This window comes from Cariama cristata, unplaced genomic scaffold (genome assembly GCF_000690535.1).
Source record: "Cariama cristata isolate BGI_N322 unplaced genomic scaffold, ASM69053v1 scaffold7951, whole genome shotgun sequence".
Lineage (NCBI taxonomy): Eukaryota > Metazoa > Chordata > Aves > Cariamiformes > Cariamidae > Cariama > Cariama cristata.
The window spans coordinates 21,878-43,011 of NW_009597509.1; the positions used below are offsets into that span (position 1 = coordinate 21,878).

At 47.2% G+C, this 21,134-nt stretch overlaps 1 protein-coding gene across 1 annotated transcript in view; it reads left to right on the plus strand.

The window, feature by feature from the left end:
- The first annotated feature begins 2,575 nt into the window (after window positions 1-2,575).
- The window catches only part of LOC104168342 (E3 ubiquitin-protein ligase MARCH4-like), a 56,878-nt gene continuing 38,319 nt past the window's right edge, over window positions 2,576-21,134 (plus strand). Inside the window, exons 1-2 of the mRNA XM_009708911.1 lie at window positions 2,576-2,639; window positions 2,692-2,849. Coding sequence (XP_009707213.1) covers window positions 2,576-2,639; window positions 2,692-2,849 — 222 coding nt within the window. The remainder of the gene's footprint in view (window positions 2,640-2,691; window positions 2,850-21,134) is intronic.

Sequence of the window (21,134 nt, forward strand, 5' to 3'; positions counted from 1 at the left end):
CAGATAACTTTTAAGGCCTTGTGTTTAAATATCATCTGCGCAGAGGATCTGGGACCTGTCTCTTTGAATGCTGAGGTCGATAACTGCCTACTGAATGCTGGCAAGAGCAATAAGGATTAGTTTTCCACACTCCTTTTGCCAGGGAGTTTATTGCTTTGTTCACAGAGGTTGTGTTTGGTTGGGAGTGTTACAGAGGATTGCAAAATGTGCCAGGCGGCTGCAGTGTTTGATGGCTGGAGCTCTGTGCTGGGTCTTGAGTCCTGGGTTTGATGCTTAAGTCCATATTTAGTCCCCTGAGGCATCTGCCCTTCCCGTGCCTCAGTTTCCCCAGCAGTAAATTGGAGGCAGTGGCTCCCTCTGCCTATAAAGTCCCATGAAGTAATCCTGAAAAAACCTCGTATGAGAGGGGTTGTATTTTCAATACGGTGTTAATAAATACTGCAATACGAATTATTCAGTAGCCTTACATATAATTATATACCCTCCTTAATTATTAAACAGGTGCTTTAATAAAACATGCAACAAATAACTCAAAATCTATTCAAGGAAAAAGATGTGCAAAAATTCTTCCTGTAAATATGTACAAAAAATAATTTTTGTATTATTTAAAAATCAGAGCAGTCCTTTGCAGAGAATAATTGAATAGAAAAATATTGAAGTTAGTAAACAGCAAATTAATAATTCACATAGTATTTACAGTCACAGTACACCGTATTTTCCACCAAGTGTATGTTCTCTTTTTGCCAATCGACCGAAAAGATGCTGCAGTCTAAGGCACTTGTGTCTGGACACTTTTGTGAGCCATTTTGTGACCAGGGGATGCTGCCGTGAGTGGCTTGTCAAGTTGTCTAGCTGACATTGGGGCTGATGAAAACCTGCCAAGATTGAAAGCCAACCCATGACTAGAGGTCTGCAACATTTCAGCTCCAGCGTCTGGAGCGTCATACAACCCCTGCTTCGTGTGAGGACTAATGATCTCATTTGCATGCTCTGCATCCTGGTCCCATTACCACAGACTGAATCCAGTTTGTGGCGCACACAAAAAATTGATTTTAAATTATTTTCCTTACTCATGGCCCTGCAATGGTCAGTTTTGCAGGTGAGAGTCCTATGTTAACAGTTATTCTTCTCTGAAGTTGTCTCAAAATCTATTGCTTGGCCTGCACCAAAATCTACATGTTGCTCAGGAGAAATAAGAAGTCATTTAGGGTTCTCATTTAAAGAGGAAATGGGGTAGAAACCAAATTTTGCCACAGACCTCCTGTGGGATCTTGGTGAATCACTCAGAGCCAACCTGAAACCATCATTACAGTGTGTAAATTTGAGGGAAAAAGGAACAATCTGAGTAACCTGCTCTCCTGAGCCCCCCCTGCCTGGGAGCTGTGCCGAGAGGCGTGCACCCTCAGTACCCAGGGTACCAGAGCTCCTTGGTGTTGAATCAGCACCACTGCAGGGTGGTTTGAAAGCAACCAACTGCTCATTGTGGAAACACGAGGAGGTGTCTCTGGAGAAGCTTGTAGACAACCAGCTTGTACCCCCAAAGGCAACCCCATCCAGCAGTGGGAGCATCACCTCTCCATCCCGGTCCCCAGCCGTGTCCTCACACATAGCGGTGCAGGAGGAGACATCCCAGGGCAGTGCTGGGCCAACCTCCATGGGCAGCTGTGACCCAGCTGCCAAATACCAGGCTGGAGATGTCTGCACCTGCCTGCAACCCCCCTGTTAAATCAAACCCCCACAGCTGCCACGAGGGAGGCATTTGCTGTGGATCAGACCTTTGCTTTCAGCTCCCATCCCTAGCAAGAGGCTGAAGCGAGAGAGTCAGACAGATTTAATGTGGGCAGCCCTCCAGGGAGGGTTTCAGACTTGAACTCAGCAGCTTTTGTGCCACTTTGGTTCGGATCAGCTCCAACCTTCCACTTTTTCTAACAATGCTGCCCAGGGCACATCTCTAGAGTGCAGTGCATTTAAAAGCTTTTTTTTTTTGGCGCTAAATCTTGGGGGAGAAGGCCTTTTCGGAGGCTCTTTGAACAGGTTTTTCTAAGATCTAGATTTCTATTGTGTCCCTTCCTTTTCTTCAAATCTGAAAATTAACTGCTACTTGACTTCTCCAGGAGTTTGTCCGCAGAGCAGTCAGATGTTGCTTCCTTCTGAAAACCCAGAGCGTTCATAGCATCTGTGAGCTCCAGGGGAGTGGAATCAGGAAAAATAATGGGTTTTTTCCTTTCTAGCTCACCAGTCTAAATCCTGGTCAGCAAATGCCAATGTGGAGTGGTCCTGCCAGGAGAAGAGCTGAACATTGTTTCTTGTCCTGAGCCCTGGATGGGGTGGTTTCGAAGGAGTGAGATGCCGGGATGTGCTCACAGCTCAGGGTTAGCGGGGCTGGGATGGAGTCAGGGGGCCTTTGGGGGAGTCAGGAGTTTTGGTGAAAGGGGAACAGGTAGTAGATGGCTCTCCGGCTTGGGCCATGCTCAAGGAGAGGCCAGGAGCAAGGGGACAAGCCTTCAACCAAGAGTTAAGGGTGTTAAACCCCAAAGGGTGAAGGTGTCTGTGCTGAGCAGGGAGAGAAGGAGCCATGGCTGCATTTGCACAACTCGGAGACATCAGTCCTCAGAGTGCACCTGGATCTGGTGATGAGGGTGGGGAGGGGAGTCACCGGAGATCTGCATTGGGGGTTATTTCTTCAATCAGGTTCCTCTTGCGTTTCCTCCCGGGAGCCCCTGACTGACAGCTCTCCAGCAGGGATTCGTGCAGCGCTGTCAGTCATTCATTACTGCCAGAGATGTTACGTGCTGACGGCAGCCATTGATGGGACCGCAAAGGAGCGGCAGGTGTCTGAGGGACAGGAGGTACATTTTACTCCCTCTATGATTTCCTTTCCTTGCTGGGGCTTGCATGACTTCATATCTGACAAAGACAGGGGTGTTATCTTCAGTGCTGTGACCAGATTTTAATGAGGCAATTCTTTTATTTCTGCTTTACATTCATTGAATGACTGGATGCAGAGAGGAGGCATTGCACAAGGATTAAACCATTATCAAACCTACCAGCAGTGACAATCCAGAGCTGCCATCCATGCTTCCTGTCCCAGATCTCCCACAGAGGCTGTGATGGCCACCTTGCCCTATCCCACAGTCAGGAATTTCAGAAGGGGATGGTCAGGCAGTCTGGGGTAAAAGTTGCTTATGAAAACCATCTTCTTACCCATAAGACCATGGAGCATAAAAGGCAGCCACGAGTTTCAGAAATGTTGCCATCCCATCGGGTGAAGGGTCTGGGTACAGGTTATGACTGAAGACTCCACCAGAGGCTCTTGCATGGTGAGGGCTGATGGGCCTGAGCGTAGAGATGTGGTCAAGCACCCACTGATGCCAGGAAGGACTGGCCTTAGACTGCTTTAAATGAGAGCAGGGAACGCGGGTTATCCTGAGGGTGCAGTGTGGATGTATGTCAGGTCCGTCCTGACCAAAATAACCCTTTTTGTTCATCTCTTTTCATGCATTTTCTTGGACACTCACAACCACATTAGGGAAAGCAGAGGAAAGTGAAAGGATGGGATCCACATGGCAACACCTGCTATTTTCACTTCTCCATGCTCTCCCACATTTTTAGTTCCCATCATCTGTAACTGCTTGCTCTGGTGAGGTCCTCAGTCATGGCCTTGCCTTGATTACAGAGCAGTGCCTGGAGAGAGGTGCTGCAGGTTTTGTGTGGTTTGTGTCTCCTGGCACCCCTGCAGTTGTCCGCTCATGGGTACAGTCCTGGCATTGTCCCGCTCTTTGGGTCGTACATTGGCAAGTGTCTGAAGTCAGGGGCTGGCTGTTCCTGGCAGCAGTATCTGTTCTACCAGCCAGGTGGGACCTTCCCTTTTTTCAAGGGGATGCTCTACTCCTTTATAGTTTTATCACTAGAGATAGACTCCATTGCTACCATGAGAAAAGACATTTTTCTGGGTCTTTGGCATGGATTTAATATATTTAGCATCTGTTTCATGCTAATGCTGCTGTTTTCTTTTGCTCATGAGAAGACCAAAAGAAATGAAGTAAGATATAGATTATTTTTCTTCTTTGTTCTCAAAAAAATATAATGGGCGTTATTCACAGTAAAGATATATTTAAATCAACTGAAACAGAAAGTCTGTCTCCCCCTTTATATACATATAATGCAATTTCAACTACAATTTAAAAATGAGGAAAGTTATCCCTATAAAAGCTAATTATATTCAAAGACGATTAGTGTAAATGAGATGTCAACTGATCAAAAATATTTTTGCATTTATAGAAAATTTAAATTCTAGTCAGCCTGATTGTGCAGGAAAAAGCCTAAAAATATCACATCTCAGATTTCTTGAGACATAATTTCTGCCATTAAAATCAGAGAAGGGAAATTTCCAGGTGCACAGAGGAAGGTGAGCACACCGCACCCCATATACCTCCAGAAACATCTAGAAACCAGGCACTATCCCTATGGATTAATAATGGGTATGGCACAGCAAGGAAGTGTCAAGACTAGCTCATCGACTGTGACTGGTTAATGGTTACTGCTACAGCTCCCAGCCTTAGACTCTTACTTAAGATTGGTGACATCACATCAAAAAGCAGGTGTCCACATCTGCCTCAGCCTCCATTAGAGACAGTGGGCTGTAGGACAGGCATCATCTCACCTCATCTCACCCAAAATAAGCCAAACAAACCCAGCCCTCTCTCAGCTGTCTTGACTCACCCCTAAACCAGAATCCCAAGGAGACAACCTCAGATAGAGATGTCTGCATGGGAGCACTGCACATTAGATGTGATAAAGCCCACCCTCAGAGTCTCTCAAGTGTTTCTCTTGCTGTCAGTGCCTTTCTCAATGTTCCTCTCCACTTCAGGTTTTTAAAAAGTCTGATGTTGCTACTGTCTATAGGTTATGCAAATGAAACATCCATTCCCCTCCTCCCCCCCAAAAAAAAATACACCACTTTCTTTTGCTGTGTTTCTAGAAAGGAAGAAGCTAAATAACTAGCTCACCTTGTCTTGGCAAAGGAATGGTAGTGGGGACTATAGGGTAGAAAGCTATAAAATCCAGAATGGAGTGGAGTATAAGAACAAGGAAGTATTCCCTACTTCTTCCAATGCAAGAGCCAAAGGGTGCCCAGTTACCAGATAACAGGTCAAAAGGCAGCAAAAGGAAGAACAATGCAGTAGCTGGGCAGCTCATGTCTTTGGGATGTTGCAGGAGGAAAAAGAATGAAACGCCTGAAAGAAGGATTAGGAGTTATTAAACTCAGTGATTCAAAAGTGTCCTCTTTCAATGAACTTTTGGTCTGGCCCTGTTCTTATGAGGACTGTTGCTGTGAAACATTAGCTCCAACCACTGTTGCAACCCCAAGAGGAATAGTAATTAAAACACAATTGTCCAGTCCAGGGCAGACAGTGCCTAGTAGTGATGGGAGGAGATGCAACAGATATTGGTGGCTTTAGAGACAATATCACCTTCTGTCAATAATCAAAGGAGACCAGCTGAACTCTAGGAAATGGGAAGCTGATCTGCTGCATGCCCTTGGGCAAGCCATTTCCTTGGTATTGCTCCTGACCCTGGTCTGTCTTATTAATATGATGGTCCCCCCTGTAGAGCAGGAACAATCTTTTACTATTTGTCTGTTCAGTTCTTAGGAGAAATTAGCCCATCTCTCAGGCAGTGCCTCTCATTGTGCTTGCAATAGAGACCCGAATTGGCAATAATTATGTCTATTACAGAAAAAAATCCATTCCACTGTGTATTTTACTCTGCATATTTGAAGCTGTTCCATTTACAGACACTCTCCGTGTGTCACTCCACTTACAGACTCTGATGCAGATGGTCCAATTATTTATTAATCTGGTTTTAAAATATCCTCAGAGCACTTCAGCATAAGACACTTTCTTCAAGGTCCCAATTTCAGCACAGTCGATAGGAGTTTTGCTGTTGAATTTGCTAGAGAGCAGGATTGAGGCTTCTTTTGTCCTTTCTGACCTTCCCTTTCACATACTACCAACATTTCTTGGACCTGGGAGAGGCAGTTACTCTTGTGGTGCATTCATATTTTTAAAGTGTCTGAAATTGAAGGGATTATGTCTTAAATCTTTGCCTGCATCCCTAGAGTGCCTTCATACTCTCATAAGCTATGGCAGCAAGGATAAGAAAAAGCATAAAAATTTCTGTGAATTAAGTGTTAAAGAGCTGGTTTTTTTTTTTCCCTTTCTGCCACATGTCCTGGAAGATTCAGGACATCTGGAATGTTGGCTGCAGGCCTGAATGAACTGGTTTTAGTGGCAGCTCCTTGGATTTTGCCCCCCCTCTTTACAAGTACGTGAAGCCGATCAGGTGATTCATCCAGTCCAGACACCACAGCTGAATCAGGCGTCACCATGACTCAGGGTTTTCCCTTGCTGTGACATGGAAGACATCTCATTGCAGAATAAGCAGTTAGCCAATCTCCATTAGCCAGCCATGAAGGTAGCCACTAGCCACCATTCATGGGCTAGGACACGGGTGCTATACTGAAACCCAAAGACCAAATTCACTCAAAAACATCGGGGACTTCAAACTTTGGCTTGGGGGTTGTGCCCTTCCTCTGCAAAAGCAGAGAAAGAAAAATGCTAGGAAACGCGTTCACCACCTTGTTGCTTTTCCAGCAGCATTAGCTGAGCACCATTGCTCATGGTCCAGAAAACACTCGAATCTATGCCTGCAGCCCCCGTCGAGCATCACAGGATGAGGTCTGAAAATAGCCATAGCCTTCAAAAGATCACAGCAGAAAATAACACACATGAAACTTTCCTCTTGTACCATGACCTCAGACTCTTGGAACAGGCTCCCCAAGGAGGTGGTGGACTCACCATCCCTGGAGGTGTTCAAAAAACGTTTAGATGTGGTGCTTCGATACATGGTTTAGTGGGCATGGTGGCATTGGGTAGAAGGTTAGACTTGATGATCTTTGAGGTCTCTTCCAACCATAATGATTCTATGACTCACAGGACACACAACTCTGCTGTTGCCACAACCAGACTGAGCACGCTGGGAGAAAGACTGCCTTGTACTGAACGGCACCAAGTGTATTTTAGAGGCCTGAACCTCTTTCTCCAGTTCAGTGCTCTGCCTCACATGCATGAACAGCTGGAGAGGTGTAGAGGAACAGACCAACATGTTTCCCCAGGATGGGTCCTTATTTGGCCTCATATCCTGACCTGCCCCTCAAAAGCACCTGTCATTCAAATCCCATCATTGCAAGGTAAAGCTCCCTTTTGTTACACTAAGTGAGTAAATTTAGAAAGAGTTCGTTAATCAGTACATTTGTCTTATGCCCATTAAATTACAGTGCGGCCAAAAAGGTTTCTTGGGAATAAAACAAGTATTGTGGAAAATGAAAGGAGCTGTTTAATTCCCTTTTGTAATGACTTGTTTTGACAATTCAACATTTGAACTGATGAGCAGGAAACAAAGGAATTCTGCCATTAAAGAGAAGTGGAAGCCCTCCCAACGCTGCCCCTGACAAGGCAATGCTCCCCCTCCCAGCCCCACAGCTTAGAGCATCACAGCGTGAAAGTGCTCACTGCACCTCCGGTCTCGGAAGGAAATGCAGACAGGAGGGACACCAAGGGCTTCTGCTTTGCTGAAGGACATCTTCAGCTCCTCTGGGCTTTAGCTGCTCTGCCCTTTTGTGCTTTTCCTCTGTATTTTTTGACTTTTTGTAGCCAGGGGTTTCTGTCATTTAAAGACCCTTTGGCTTCAGGAGTAGCTCAGATCCTTTCCCCGCAGCTAAAGCAGACAGGATGCGAGGGAGCAATGTGGGGTTTAGTCCCAGATGAGACTCGGGCAGGTCTGGAGCTGATCTGGTGTGGAACAATGCCAAAGGTGTGGCATTCCATTATAAAATTTCTCAGTCCCTAATGCACAAATATTAGAAATTTGCTAAATTTGTGAGGCTTCCACTTCAAGCAGGCTGGTCTCACAAGGCTGCAGTATATGCCTTCTGGTACAAATAATATTCCTACACTTGCTGCTGTAAAGTCCTGCACACATCAGAAGCAGAAAGATACGTTTCCTTGTCTGACATGTCTGCCCCTAGAACAGAGAGAAGGTAACTGAGCTCCTTGAGGAAGTCTGGTAGCTGTGTGTCCCTAACAAAGACTTCGTGTTCTCACTGAACATACGGTGATTTTGAATGACCAAGGTGCTTCTGGGCTGAAAAAGACAAACGTGATCCTGCAACGCTGTGGCAAACAGCATCCCCAGCAGCTCTTGTGCAGTGTTGATACCTCTGTGGCTGGCTGCAGGAGGGTCTGGGCTAGGACAGCATGAGGAGCAGACCACCCATGCTTAAAGGGGAGGCTTTCAACCCCGAAGCAGTGCAGGGACAGGCTACGCATAACCACAGTGAGGTTGAGGTGGTCTTGTGAGCAGGAGCTCAGGAGTCCAGGAAAAAGAAACAGCTGACGGGGGATCCGATTTATCCCTGTAAATGCAAAAGAGAGGGGAAACAAAAAAAGCTGTTCAAGCCCCCAAAATTATTTTGCATCAGGAATATTTAATTTCAACAGAGCTGGAATGACTTTAGGGTGAAAATCAGAAGCAAGTTTCTAAGTGACCAAGTAGGGAGGTTTTAGAGGAGCTTTCCAGGAGTTGGGGCATTAAATTGAACTGATTTTATAACGGAGCAGAGCACATTTGCAAGCAAATTTATATGACATGCAATAACAGGAGGCTGGAGCTGGCTCCTGAAGCAATCTCTTCAATCTTATATCTGTCTGTTCAAAGCAGGCTCCAATTTCTTAACATAAAGGCGTTTACCTCAGTTAGTGAGGGAATATGTGTGGCTGACCACCAGCCCTTGGGCCTCTCCTTGTAGCTTGTATCTGCTTCCCATGGTCTGCTCTCTGTGGTTGGGCTGGAGGCTCACAGTGGATCTATGGAGATGCCATCAAGGTATGGCACAAGGCAACAAAACTTTCTGCACCAGAGTTCCTCTAAAGTCAAACCCAGTTGTGCTCTTTCTGGAAGAGCCTCTCTTGAATGCTATTAGACTTTTTTTCTCTGGCTGCAAGGATAAAGGAATGTGTTATTCCTAATACAGAAGTAATCCAGAAAAGGCATCCACAGAATGGTAGAAATGTTGTGGCTTGTGACACATAAAGGCTAGAATGGAGTCAATGCAAGGGGAAGACCCTTCCCAGCCCAGCAGAGCATCATCCAGGATAAGGTGGACTCTTGTCAAGTGGGGGATTTTTGTTCACTTTCTCCTATTGCTTCTCCATGAACTTTGCTAAATAATCACTCTCCCTCCCTGATCTTGCAGGTTTCAGCAGGTCGTATGCACAGTGGGGCTATCTGTCCCTCTCCAGCCTTTTGGCTGACTTCTAGCACGAGTATTCCCCTGTGCTAAATGCTCTGTGGGTTTTGTGAATCTGAATCAGGACAACAATCACTGAAAGCAACCAGCTCTAAACTCACTCACACACATGAAGGAACAAATAAACCTCAAATTGGCAAACAGCTTATTGCTCATTTAATATTATCACTCAGCAAAGCTCCCAGTTTGCTAATACACCTGTGTGATCTTGTTACAATTACTGTTGAATTGCAGAGCAGTATCCTCCAAAATAGTTCCAGGTAGATAGCGCTTGCCTGGCAGACAGCTGCAAGTATCTCCCAAGTGAAACAAGTGCTGTTTCCACCTAAATAGGATCTAACGAGCCATTCAGGAAAAAAGGAAAAAAAAAAAGCCTTTGCCCTGAGGAAACGCATCCCAAAGAACTGAACAGCATCTCCAGCCTGCTACCAGCAGTGCTTGTCTCAGATAATACAGGCTAAGATACTTTTCTTAAAGTGTAAACAAAAACACAGAATTAGGTGGAGGAAGTGGAGGTCTTTGGGGTACAGATTTCATAAATGTTCCCAAGAGTCTCGGGTCTTCAGTTTCACAATATCTTATTCTGTTATGCTTGCAAAAAAGATCATTAAAGATGGATTGTGATGGTCCCAGAGGCTGCTCCCTGCGTTTGCAGAGAGCCAAGATGGCAGGTCAGAACTGAGTGGTGGCTCATCACGGGTTCACAGTAGTGCAGGTAGCAGTGTCAGTGCTGCCAACGGCCACAACTCACAGAATTACAGCAAAGTCACAGAAAAGACGTGAATGCCTACCTGAAAGACTGCTGGGTTGCAACTGCATGTTTCTGTGAGCCTGGGGGTAGGGCAGGGAGATGCAGTTCTCCATACAGTCCCATAGTCCACAGCAAGGTTTGCAGAGAGCAGTTACGACTTTCATCAGCTGAGCTGATACAGGTGAAAAATTGGCCTGACTCACAGGAAAACCTGTGTCAAGTAAAGGCCAGGTACAGAGGCTCTGGATTAATCTAGTTGTACAGAAAGAGGTGAGGATGGGCAGCCCCAGTAGGTAGCAGGGTGTTAGAGAGAGAAGGGAAAGGCTGCACATCCCAAAGAAAGAGAGGGAAGGATGCTGAGCACCAACTGAAACCAGGAGTGAGCAGCTCCATTATTGTGGGGGGGAAAAAAAAAATCTGAGCTGGGTTGGCTCTCTGGGGAAAAATATTCCCTCCCCATTGACTGGGTGTCTCTGTTCAGGTTCATGGGAGAAGGGACAAGTCTGGAGCCTAAAACACAGCAGGGATGAGGTAGGCTAGACATACCCTACCGTACTTTGTATCTGTGGCTGTCCCATTTTCTAGTCCTGCACTGCACAGAGCAGAAAGTCACCTCTAGGATGTTTAGCATCAGGTTAAAAAGCTCACGACAACTCCTTGCTCCCATTCAGCCATTAATCTGCTCTTGAGACATTTTTGTACCCAAGAAACATGCAGAGTAAAGGCAAACGCAGGAGGAATCCTAGTCAGATCAGTTCAGATCTCATATTTCCATTTGCACCTAGCTGCATGGTGGACCAGGACCAAGAACTCTGCCCCCAAGGGCTGCAAAGTGACCCCTGGGGCTGCCCAGCCCAGGAGGGACAAATCCCCTGATAAGAAGGTGGGCTTAAGTCTTTTCTGGTCACCACAGGCTACCAAGTGACTTTTTTCTTCCCCATGACAATACCTATGATTTAGGAATAAAGTGAGCTTGTATTTTGTTATTAAACACTTAAAATACGTGCCTGGGAATGAGCTGACAGAGCACATGCAGACACTGCATGCTCACTCAGAGACAAGCAGAAGAGGAGACTGAGAAGGATCAATGGTACCTGCTCTCCATGGGACCACAAGACCAGTCAGCTAATCCTCCTGGGAGAGAGGTGCACATTAACGTTGTCACTCTGCCAGGGAAACCAATCCTGCATGACACATAGCACAACCCACTGAAGCCAAATGAAGGCCATAACATTGCTACCTAGAAGGGAGCACAGCCTCCTTCCACTCTGCTTCCAAGGACACATCCCCTTCCCTGGCCCCACCAAAGACTTCAGTTTTTCCCAGGTTGGTTTTCAGCCAGAGCTGGCCAGGGGCACAGCCACTCAAGTGCCAGCAGCAGCACCAGAGAGCCAGCAAAAACTTCCCAGATGTTTGCATGACCCATGGTAAACCCATGCCCAACCACCTATCTGCTTTAATAGAGACTTAAAAAGTACCTCCTCATAGCTACTCCAAGAAGCAATTCAGTTATGGAGGCTCCACTCCTGGGGAACCTGGGGTTGTTCATGGACAGGCAGCCTGAGGCTCCCTAAAAGAAGACCCTGCTACCTCATCCAAACCCTAAACCAGCCTTGCTTTCTGCTCTTAAAGGGTGTACATGGGATGCTCAGGTGTGCCTGATAATGAGGGACAGGACTGGCAATGAGCCCAATGGCTTTCCACGGGTGTCTTTAATAACCAAGTTAAAGAGAGGGCTTGTGTGGGAGAAGTCCTGGGATGTCTTTTGGAGAGATGTGGTGCTGCAGCAGCTGCAGGTAGGCTCTGATGCTCTGTGGTTCCGGCTGAGGAGGTCTGAGCCAGAGAAGGCCCTGATTCTCTCTGGTTTGTGTTTTAGGAAGTTGGACTCCTAGAAATGTTTTCTACTTTAGCTAGGATGCTTTTAGTTTTCATTCAATATTAATACTTAAAAAGAAAGGCTGTAATAGGACTGTTTCATGTTCCAGAGCACTTTAGGATCCTCTTCCCACTGCCTGGTGGGAACAGGGAGGCTTTTCTATGTCTGACAATCTCCATAACTGAGTATCAATGTGCAAAAAGCCTGGGTACACCTGCACCAATGATGGATAACAGTGTTTCCCTTGTAGGCCCTCACTCCCTGTGTCTGTCCCCAGATGTTGCCCCCATCATCTTTCATGGCTGTACAATACGATGTTTCTCCCAAGAGAATGGTGCAGGTGGATGTGATATAGTGTAAGCAGCTGTCTGTTGCCATCTACTCCTGACAGTCTGGGATGAAAAAGGACAAATCGGTGCATGTAGAGAGGTCATGTAAAGAGCAGACAAGGAGGAAAGGAAAGGTTATGGTGGAGGCAGGCAGGTTTGAATGACTGCCTCTGCATATCTGAGCTTGTTTCATAGTTCGTGCAGGGAAAACACTGAGTTTGCTTCTGGAAAACAACATGCAAGGGGTCATACAAATCTGAGGACAGTGCAAAGCCCTGCTCTGAAGGGCTTGTGTCCCAGAAAGATGAGCAGGTAATCAACCCTGAGGTCCCCCTGCCCAGAATCCCAAGGCCCAAAGCAGACAGGCAAAGCATCACCCAGGTCAAGGCAGGACTGGATCTGCTGTTAGTCTCAAGGCAGCGTGACTTTAACATGTTCAGTCCTCGCAGCGGTTTATCCCTCCCTCATAGGGAAAACCAAATAACAAAACTCCCCGGGTTGCCGCCTTGCTGTTTCTGCGCTGCCAGTGCTGCTATGGACTGCGGCCAGCGTGCAGGCAGCACCGGGCAGGGCTCGGCCCATGCTGCCAGCCTGGGTTTACTCCTCGCACCACAGCTCTCCCCATCTCTGTTTCCTTTGCAGTTTCACACCTCCTTCCCTTTCATCACGTTACACCAAGGTGACCGCATCCCCTCTGCCTTCCCTTTTGTGTCCTCCAGCCCAAGTGCTGAGCATTGCCTTTGCATGCCCAAGTTACCCGCAGGCTGTGCAAATAAAATCATTCCCATGGTGACAAACGTGCCTGTATTTCTGGCTCTCCTTGGGGAAACTCTCACTCAGCTTATGTCCTGGTTTCCTTGCAATCTAATCAGGTAAGGGTGGAGGCAAGCTCCTCTCTGTAACGATGGGCAGCTCTAATAGTCACAGGCTTTGATTATTTTTTTTTTCCTATTAAGCAATGAAATTAACCAAAAAACAAGCTGGTCAGGAGCAACCTGGACACCCTGCTCTCTGTAATATAGGCAGTCCTGAAACACATGGTAGTGCAGCAAAGCACGTTTTAAGACCTACCCCCTGTGCGCTCACGTTCATCATCACTGTTACCATGCAGATTTTTATCTCTGACATCTCCAAAGAAATTAGAGAAAATAAATTAAATTAAAAACACAAAAACTGCTGCTCTTCTCCCAGCAGCAGAAGGGCAAAATTGCTGGAGATCATGGACAGTGAAGCCCAGGACACAGGTCCTAACCGGAGATCCCGCTCAGCTTCCCTGGCTGCTGGCAGAGCCCAGAGATGGTGGCCAAGCACAAGAAGGAGAGTATCTAAAGGACACAGAAGGAGCATTTCCACCTGCCAGGCCCTGGGGCTGTCTGAAGTCCTCCAACTTCTCGGCATGATTGCAAGTACCCTTGCCGGCAGGCACCACTCATTTCATTTCCCTCTCACTGCCCCTCATAAAAAATCTCCAAGTGAATTTACCACCTGTGGAAATACATGGATACAAGAGATGAAAGTAGACGCGTCTTGGGCAGGAGCCATGGATGCAGGTACCGTGTCTCTGCCAGGGCACCCCGACCCTGCTCTGCCATCCCTGGAGCCAGGGACCTCGCTGAACAGTGGCACTTCTCAGAGGCTTGCATGGTAGCTGGAGGTACTTGTTTTGGAAATGAAGTTAAAAAAAATAATCTCCCACTGCGTGTTCCTTTCAGCAAGCATACAGAAGTCAGACTGAATATTTGTGTGTAAACGTATTGAATAGGCGAAGCCCCCTGACTCAATGGATGTCCAGTAGTAGGATAATTTCTTTTCCCTCAGAGGCTTTCACATTACGCTGGCAGGGGGCTCTGAAGGACACCTTCCACTTAAATGCCCCCGAAGGTGGACAGGGCTGCTGCAAAGGATGAGACCTTCCTCCAGAGCAGACGTGGGCTGCCCCAGTGCTCAAGGCTGGGACACGCTCTGCCTACCAGAACAGCAAAGGCACGCCAGTGAAGATTGGCATCCATGCAGACTGGTGGCCAGCCACATTTAATGATCTGCTCTTCAACAGCCTTGTTTATTCAAGATCTCAAAGCCCTCGACACATGCAGGTAAATGAAGTCTCTGGTTGGCCGTATGCGGTGGGTAAAAGTCTTTACCCTGGTACACAGAGCGAGGATGCCAACGTGGTGATTGTCCCAAACCCAAGAGCATTCATCAGCAGAGCTGCAGGAGCAAGAGCCGGGGCAGGGACGCGCTCTGCCCATGCCGACCTCAGACGACTGTGCTTCCCAGTGCACTGCAGCCCAGGAGGAGCATCCACAGCTGCCACAGATATTTCCCATTCCTGGAGCATCACCAGGAAGGGTGATGGCTGGGTAATGAGTTTCTTTAGTCTTGCCTGAATGCTTTCAGCTCTGCAGACACAACTTCTCAGCGTTCAGCACCAAAGAGCAGATGAGTAGCTAATTACACACTACCCTGCCTTGAACACAAATCTCAACAATTAGTGGGACTTCTTCCAGGTAATACACATCTGTGAATAGTGATCATTTCTGTGCTCATCTCTCTACTGGCCCCAGTTCTGCACAGGCAAGGAAAAACACCAGGAACTTTCAAAAACCTCTTAAAATCTTCCTGGCTTATCAAAGCCCAGGTGCGCTGCACTAAAAGATCTCAGCTCTTGGGACTTCCAGCCCTGACCACTTTGCACCCTATACACCCAGGGTAAAGCAATGAGAACAGCATCCCTCTTTCCTCTTCTCTGATGGCCTAGATGGTGACCCTCTTGCATCCTAGCTGCCTCCAGCATGAACAAAGCGAAGGAGTAGCTAGTCCTGCCAGAAGACAGCAGGTCATGATCAGGGAAGCAGGCTGGCCAAGCATCACATTTCCATGTTGCTATTAGCTTGGTGCACCAGGAAGTGGTCTGGAGCAGCTGGGTGGATGTAAAGGACAATCCCTTCCTAAAAGCTGACTGAAGATTAGAAAGACAATAAAATCCCCACCACTGGAGAGAGTGGTGGAGCAGTGTCTCTGTGCAGCTCGAGTGGCTGAAGCCCGAGGTCAGTGCACACCAACTTTTCGTTCCCAACACTGCTCAATAGCGAGTCGAGCACCAGTTTCATTGATTCTGCCTTTGGCTTCATTACCAAGGCAAAAGAGAAGCCCGGCCACGAACAGGCACTTGACCCTTCCTGTGTGGAAGGGAACTGGAAATTGTTACAGAGGAGATGTGTTGTTTCAGAGGAAGGCAGCCTACCCCCTAGCTAAAGGAGGATGCTGGAAGACTTGCCACAGCCCAGTCTGGCTGAACGTAGTTCACTGAGTTAAATAACCTAATCCAGGGGTGGTAGGAGGAACCTCATGTGGCAGAAACAGGTTCTGTATCTGATACAGCAAATCCCATGGGGAGGGAGCAGGAGAAGCGATTTGCCAAAGCACAATAAAGACCACAACAGAGAGAGTAATAATTCGTATTTCAATAGAGCATCTTTCGTGCTGAAGGATACAAGTGATTTGGCCACTGTTTGAAATTCAGCCGCCTCTGGAGTGGAACATAGCCGTGCATAACGTCTGACGTTGCCTCAGTGTAGATGTATTTGTTAATATGCAAATTTCCAATCAGTATATCGTCAGAAGGTTATTGCAGAATCAGATAATAAATCAGCCCTATGTAATGCTTGATATCTTTACACTCACAGTGCCAAAACCTCAGAGCCGTGGCACTATTTATGTATACACATCTCTCTGTGTGTATTTCATTCTTACACAGTAAACCTGATATTGTTCTTGTGCAAAAGGAAAACCGAAAGAAAAACTGGAAAATGGCCTCTATAGCCCACTTTACTGATGTTATGGCTATTCTTACATTTATTTCTACCTTCTCTCTGTTTTATATTCTGCCTGCGAAAGGGAAAGCTGGATTCCCCAGCTGGAGTAGGAAAAAACAACAAGGCTTTTCGCCAGGAGGTATATGCAGGCAAAGACTGAAACACATAGATTCATGCAGCTTCTTATACAGGAGGCCTTTGGCCAGGGCAGCATTGAAAAATCGGCATTAATGTAGTGCAGCTTCCCCCGGGGACAGTGCAGCCAGCACTGCCCGCTGCCGGTACCTTCGGCTCTATCCTCTTGAGCTGCTCTTGGCTGGAAAGTTGTCATGCAAGGCAGAGGGATTTGGGGATTAAGCTGCCTGTTCTCCGTTCCCATGGTTTATTTTTACTGCACTTTGACTAAGTGGGCCTACGAGTTTATGAGCTCTGGACCACACTCCCGTGGCGTGGGGGTAGGATGGTGCTGAGGGTCGGCAAGAGCATGCTTGCCTGCCTCAATCCCAGCCTTTCCCCAGGGGACTTCACCTATTTTTCCAGCACCCAGGATGCCTTGAAAGTAGAAAGCAAGTGAAGGGGCAATGTGACCACTCTTGCAATGGCCAAGTGATTTGAAACTCCCTGCTTTTATCCCCTCATCCCAGCACTTGCTCCAGCTGCTCCATGCTGCTGCTGGCTCTCCTATCTTAATTTGCAGCCCCCTGACTCCTCCAGGTGTGACCCTGAGCTGCCAGCCCTGCAGACACCTCCCACCTCAGCCCCGTGGATCCTTCCCTATGTCCCACTGGAGCAGTGTTACCGGCGGTGGTTGGTTTGGCCTGTTGGGGTTCCTGAGCAGCATCCGTCATCGCTGCACAAGTGCATCCTGCAGGCAGCTGCTCTGCTGCCGCTCCACGCGCCGGCTTGGCTGATACCCGCTGAAGAAACACTTTGTATTTATGGCTGGTTTTTAGCTCGCTGCCAGTAAAGGCAGTTCAGCCTCACTCTGTAACTGCATCATTTCCAAAGGAGGTGCCTCTGCCTCCACTGCATGTTTGTGCCAGCAAGCATTTTGACTTTCTGCCAAACATTTAAGTGACCTTATGGCAGGATTGGAAGGCAAGGCTCTGGAGCTCCACCACCGGCGGTCCCTGAGGGCCTCTATTCTCGTCTCCGCTGCCTTCTTCGTATATTTTTTGTTCAGCATCTCTGCTTGCAGGGTTGCCTGAGATGTTAAAAAGAAATATCTTCCCCACTAAGACAGTCTGCAGTAATAAGGAACTTGATCTCACGTAAATTGGGATGTTCTCAGAACCATTTTAATTTCTGCTAATCGGCAGATGAGAAATGAATTACTTCAGATGTCACGTCCTACTGCACGAAGTCTCGTAACGTTTGGAAAAGCCGTAACAGAGTTACCCAGTAATTGAAGGGCTCTACATGAGTGAACTTTGTAATTGCGTATTCTTCTCCTCGAGTCCAGGAGGCAGAAAGGAAAAGCAGATCAGGCCACATCTTAATGAAATAGCTCAGTCCTGCAGCACTACCAAGGCTAAAAGTGAACAAACCACACTCGTTATTTTCTATTGCAGCTCCCCGGCCACCGTGGCAGCCCTGTGTGTGATGTGCTATCTCCCACTTCACTGCCCCTCCGCCGGTTCCAGCCCCAGGCCAGGCTGCCCTCGGCCCCGGCAGCAGCCGTCACCCCCGGTGCACCCCGTCCCAGCACTGCCCTGTGCGGCAGGAGACACAAGGGGCTTTGGAGACAGACGTGGCTTGGGGGGTTTCCATCTCTGAGCTGCCGGTCCTGAATGGCCTCGATGGAGCAGGAAAAGCTCCTGCATAACCATCCCTATCCAGACCTGTTGGGGCAGCCCCTCCTGCCAAATCCCTTACTCCGCTCCCAGCTGGGAAATGCTGCCTTTGAGTACTGAAGATGTGCTTCTGTCTGCACCTTATTATTGACTTCCATGTACTGAACGTGCACACAGCTCCCCCAGTTCCCCACCCCACTGCCCTCAGTCCTGGCTGGGGGTCACTTGAGGGTGCTATGGCAAATGCGAACTCCCAAATCCTGCGGTACTGTCATTTTCCACTTCCCTCCATTGATGAGCTGATGCGCGAAGCGGCTCTTGAGCAGTTGCTGCCCTTTTGGAAGGAGTATGTCACTGCTGTAAGGCTGCCAACAGCACCTGGCCATTTTCTCGTTCATGAAGAAAGTGGGAAGATGAGCCAAATATTACAGAATAAAGATTTTGTCAGCTCTTATGTTGAAGCATTTTTTAGCTTTCTTGGGGAGAAAAAAAAAAGTCTATTGCTCTGTTTGTTTCACTACCTTTAAAAGTGGGATCTATCATCTGGAGAGTCAAACCAGCATCCATTTCTGTGGGTTTTCCATGGCTGCTCCTCAGCAGCTGATGGCATAATGTTTTCTGAAATGGCCATTAGCTGAGTATCTTTATGAACAGCTTCCCAGGGAAGTAGCTCCAAAGTTCAATTTGCTGAATTATGAGCACATCTCTGATAAGAATTGCATTATATGGTACTTGCATGCTGAAAGCATTAACTTTATACTTTGAACTTTTAAAATGCGCATTGATGGATCTGATGAGGACTGAAGAAGTAGAAAGGTGAAGGTCCCCAAGGATTAGAGATAATAAGAAATAATTGCCATCTTTTTTTTCCCTGAAAAAGGAGCGGTATATTTAGAAGAATTCTATTTAGCTGAGGCTTTTTCACTAGAAAAAGCCATTTGTACCAAAAAAAAAAAATAATGGAAAAACTCTAATTGGTTGAAAATTTATTACAACAAGCCATAGGCACTTAAGGGCACTTGATTTGTGCTGAAGAGCTGTTTGGCTTCATGGAGTTGCATCAGATTTACCCCAGCATCCTAGGGAGCAAAATTGAGCTTGCTCTTTTATCTCACACAGAATAAATCTAAGTATTGTCTGAAATACTTTTATTTTTTAATTAAGAAGAACCAGAGTGAAACAACAGTGGATTTCTCTTTCAGAAGAGACTAGATTGCTTTAGCTCACAAAATGGATGTGGTCTACAGTAAATCTCCAGAAATTTAAAGCCTCAATACTTTGGGTGAAAACCCAAGAGCTACAGACTAGGACACTTCTTCTCTGGGATGCTGAGACAGCTCTGCTCTGTATTCAGGACAAGTCTGGAGCTGAACTCGCTCCAACACCCAAGTGCTCAGGGGTATTCAGGTATCTTGATTTCACATGCTCAGCCCTGTGATTTCTATGCACTGAAGGCTCTTCACTTAATCGGTGCTATTATCACACCTGATGAGGCACAGCAGGTGATATTTAAGATGCTTGCCTTTTGATTCCTTGCAACTGAGCATCATTTAGTAAGAATTACTTAAATCAGCTAATCAAAAACATGTTCAATGACATTAGGATGAAGTAGGCCTTAGAACACCTCAGTAAAGTTATTTTTCTTGTGGAAATCCTTCTGTAGAGAGAAAAGCAAATAAATCCCAATGTGATCTATATATTGTAAGCTCTCTGCTCCTTGGGCTATTAATAAGTAATTCCTGAAAATCCTTTGTTATTCCATATTTCAGGCAAGGTTTGTCTTCGTTCTGGTGGAACAGGTTTTCGCAAACCTTTTCTACTTGTATTTTGGTGGCATAGCTGAGACTGGCCAAGAGCCTGTGTGATAGCTGCCGGAGCAAGGGCACGCAGAGTAGGGCTGGGCTCTGCGAACACGTTTGTGCCCAGCGGGGACAGCCTGGGATCTGCCTCCCTGTGCCTGGGAAATGGGATGGTGGGGCTGTTTGCAGGTGTGAGTTTGACGGTAGTGCTTGTAGGCAGTGGTATGGGCCTTCGCAGCACTGGTCCACCAGTTGCCATTTCTGTTGAATAGGTTTTCATCCCCTAGGAAGAGTGTTCTCTGACTTTAGGAAATTAATTTGCATGGAGTTTGGCTACCCAAAAGGGCTGATGCTGAAAGGACAAGATGGTGGAGCGGTAAAGGTGCAAAGTATGAAGTTTGGTTCAGTGGGCAGAGCAGAGGGGAGTTTACCTCCAACCTTGGGTCACTTGGGAGCTGGGCGAGCTCCTCCCGTCCATGCGGAGCGAACCACAACCCGTCACGCCGCAGAAGCATGAGGGCCTGATCAGGTACAGTGGGGTGACAACACCGAGGGCTTCCATTTTGCTGAGACATGAAGCAAGGGACACTGCTGGCACAAACTGCTGAGAAAAACACCTGCAGAAAGCCAGGGCCATGTTTTCTCCTCTGTGAAGTCAGTAGAGCCCTTCTGCTGTATTGCACAATGCAGAATGGCCCAGTCTGCTGGGCATAGGGCAGGATCAGTCCCGGCTTCTTCTTCTTCTTGGGTTCAGTTGTGGCAGCAATAGCATGGCAGGAGTGCTTGTAGGTCCCTGTGCTTGCTGTGGTTTTTGCTGTGAGGACAACTGATGGATCAGGATTCCTGTTCAGAGGAATCTTCTCCCAGAAGGGCCTGTCGTTGGCAAGACCCACACACAGAGATGGAGCTCAGCATCTTCCCTCTCAGTTGAAGGGAACCTTAGCAACTGTCCTTCCCTCTCAGTTCCCCAGCAGTGGCTGTCCCAGGTCAGAACCAGCCCCCGGCATCCCTTTCCATGCTGTCCCCCTTTCATAGCTGAGTGGGACTTACATTGTAGGGCTCTCTGCCTTTCACCATTCACTGGCCTGAAACCAGATGTGAAAATCCTCCATAGCCCGTTGCACAAAAGATACCCTGTGATTCTCCATTTCTTGCAAAAACGTATGCTCTATGCTCCTTTAAAGTACTTTCCCTTAAAGGAAGTTGATGTTAAGCCATGAGACACCTGGTCCTACCTGTACCAGCTCCCTTTGGCCTCTACCAGCGGTGGCAGGGATGCGCCCAGAGCAAATTACTGTCAGCTAAATATTGAAACAGCCCTAGCCTAGGTGAAGCCTTTTTCCCCTCTTTTTTTAATGGGAAGGGATAGGGCCATATCCAAATATTTCATATTAAACTCTG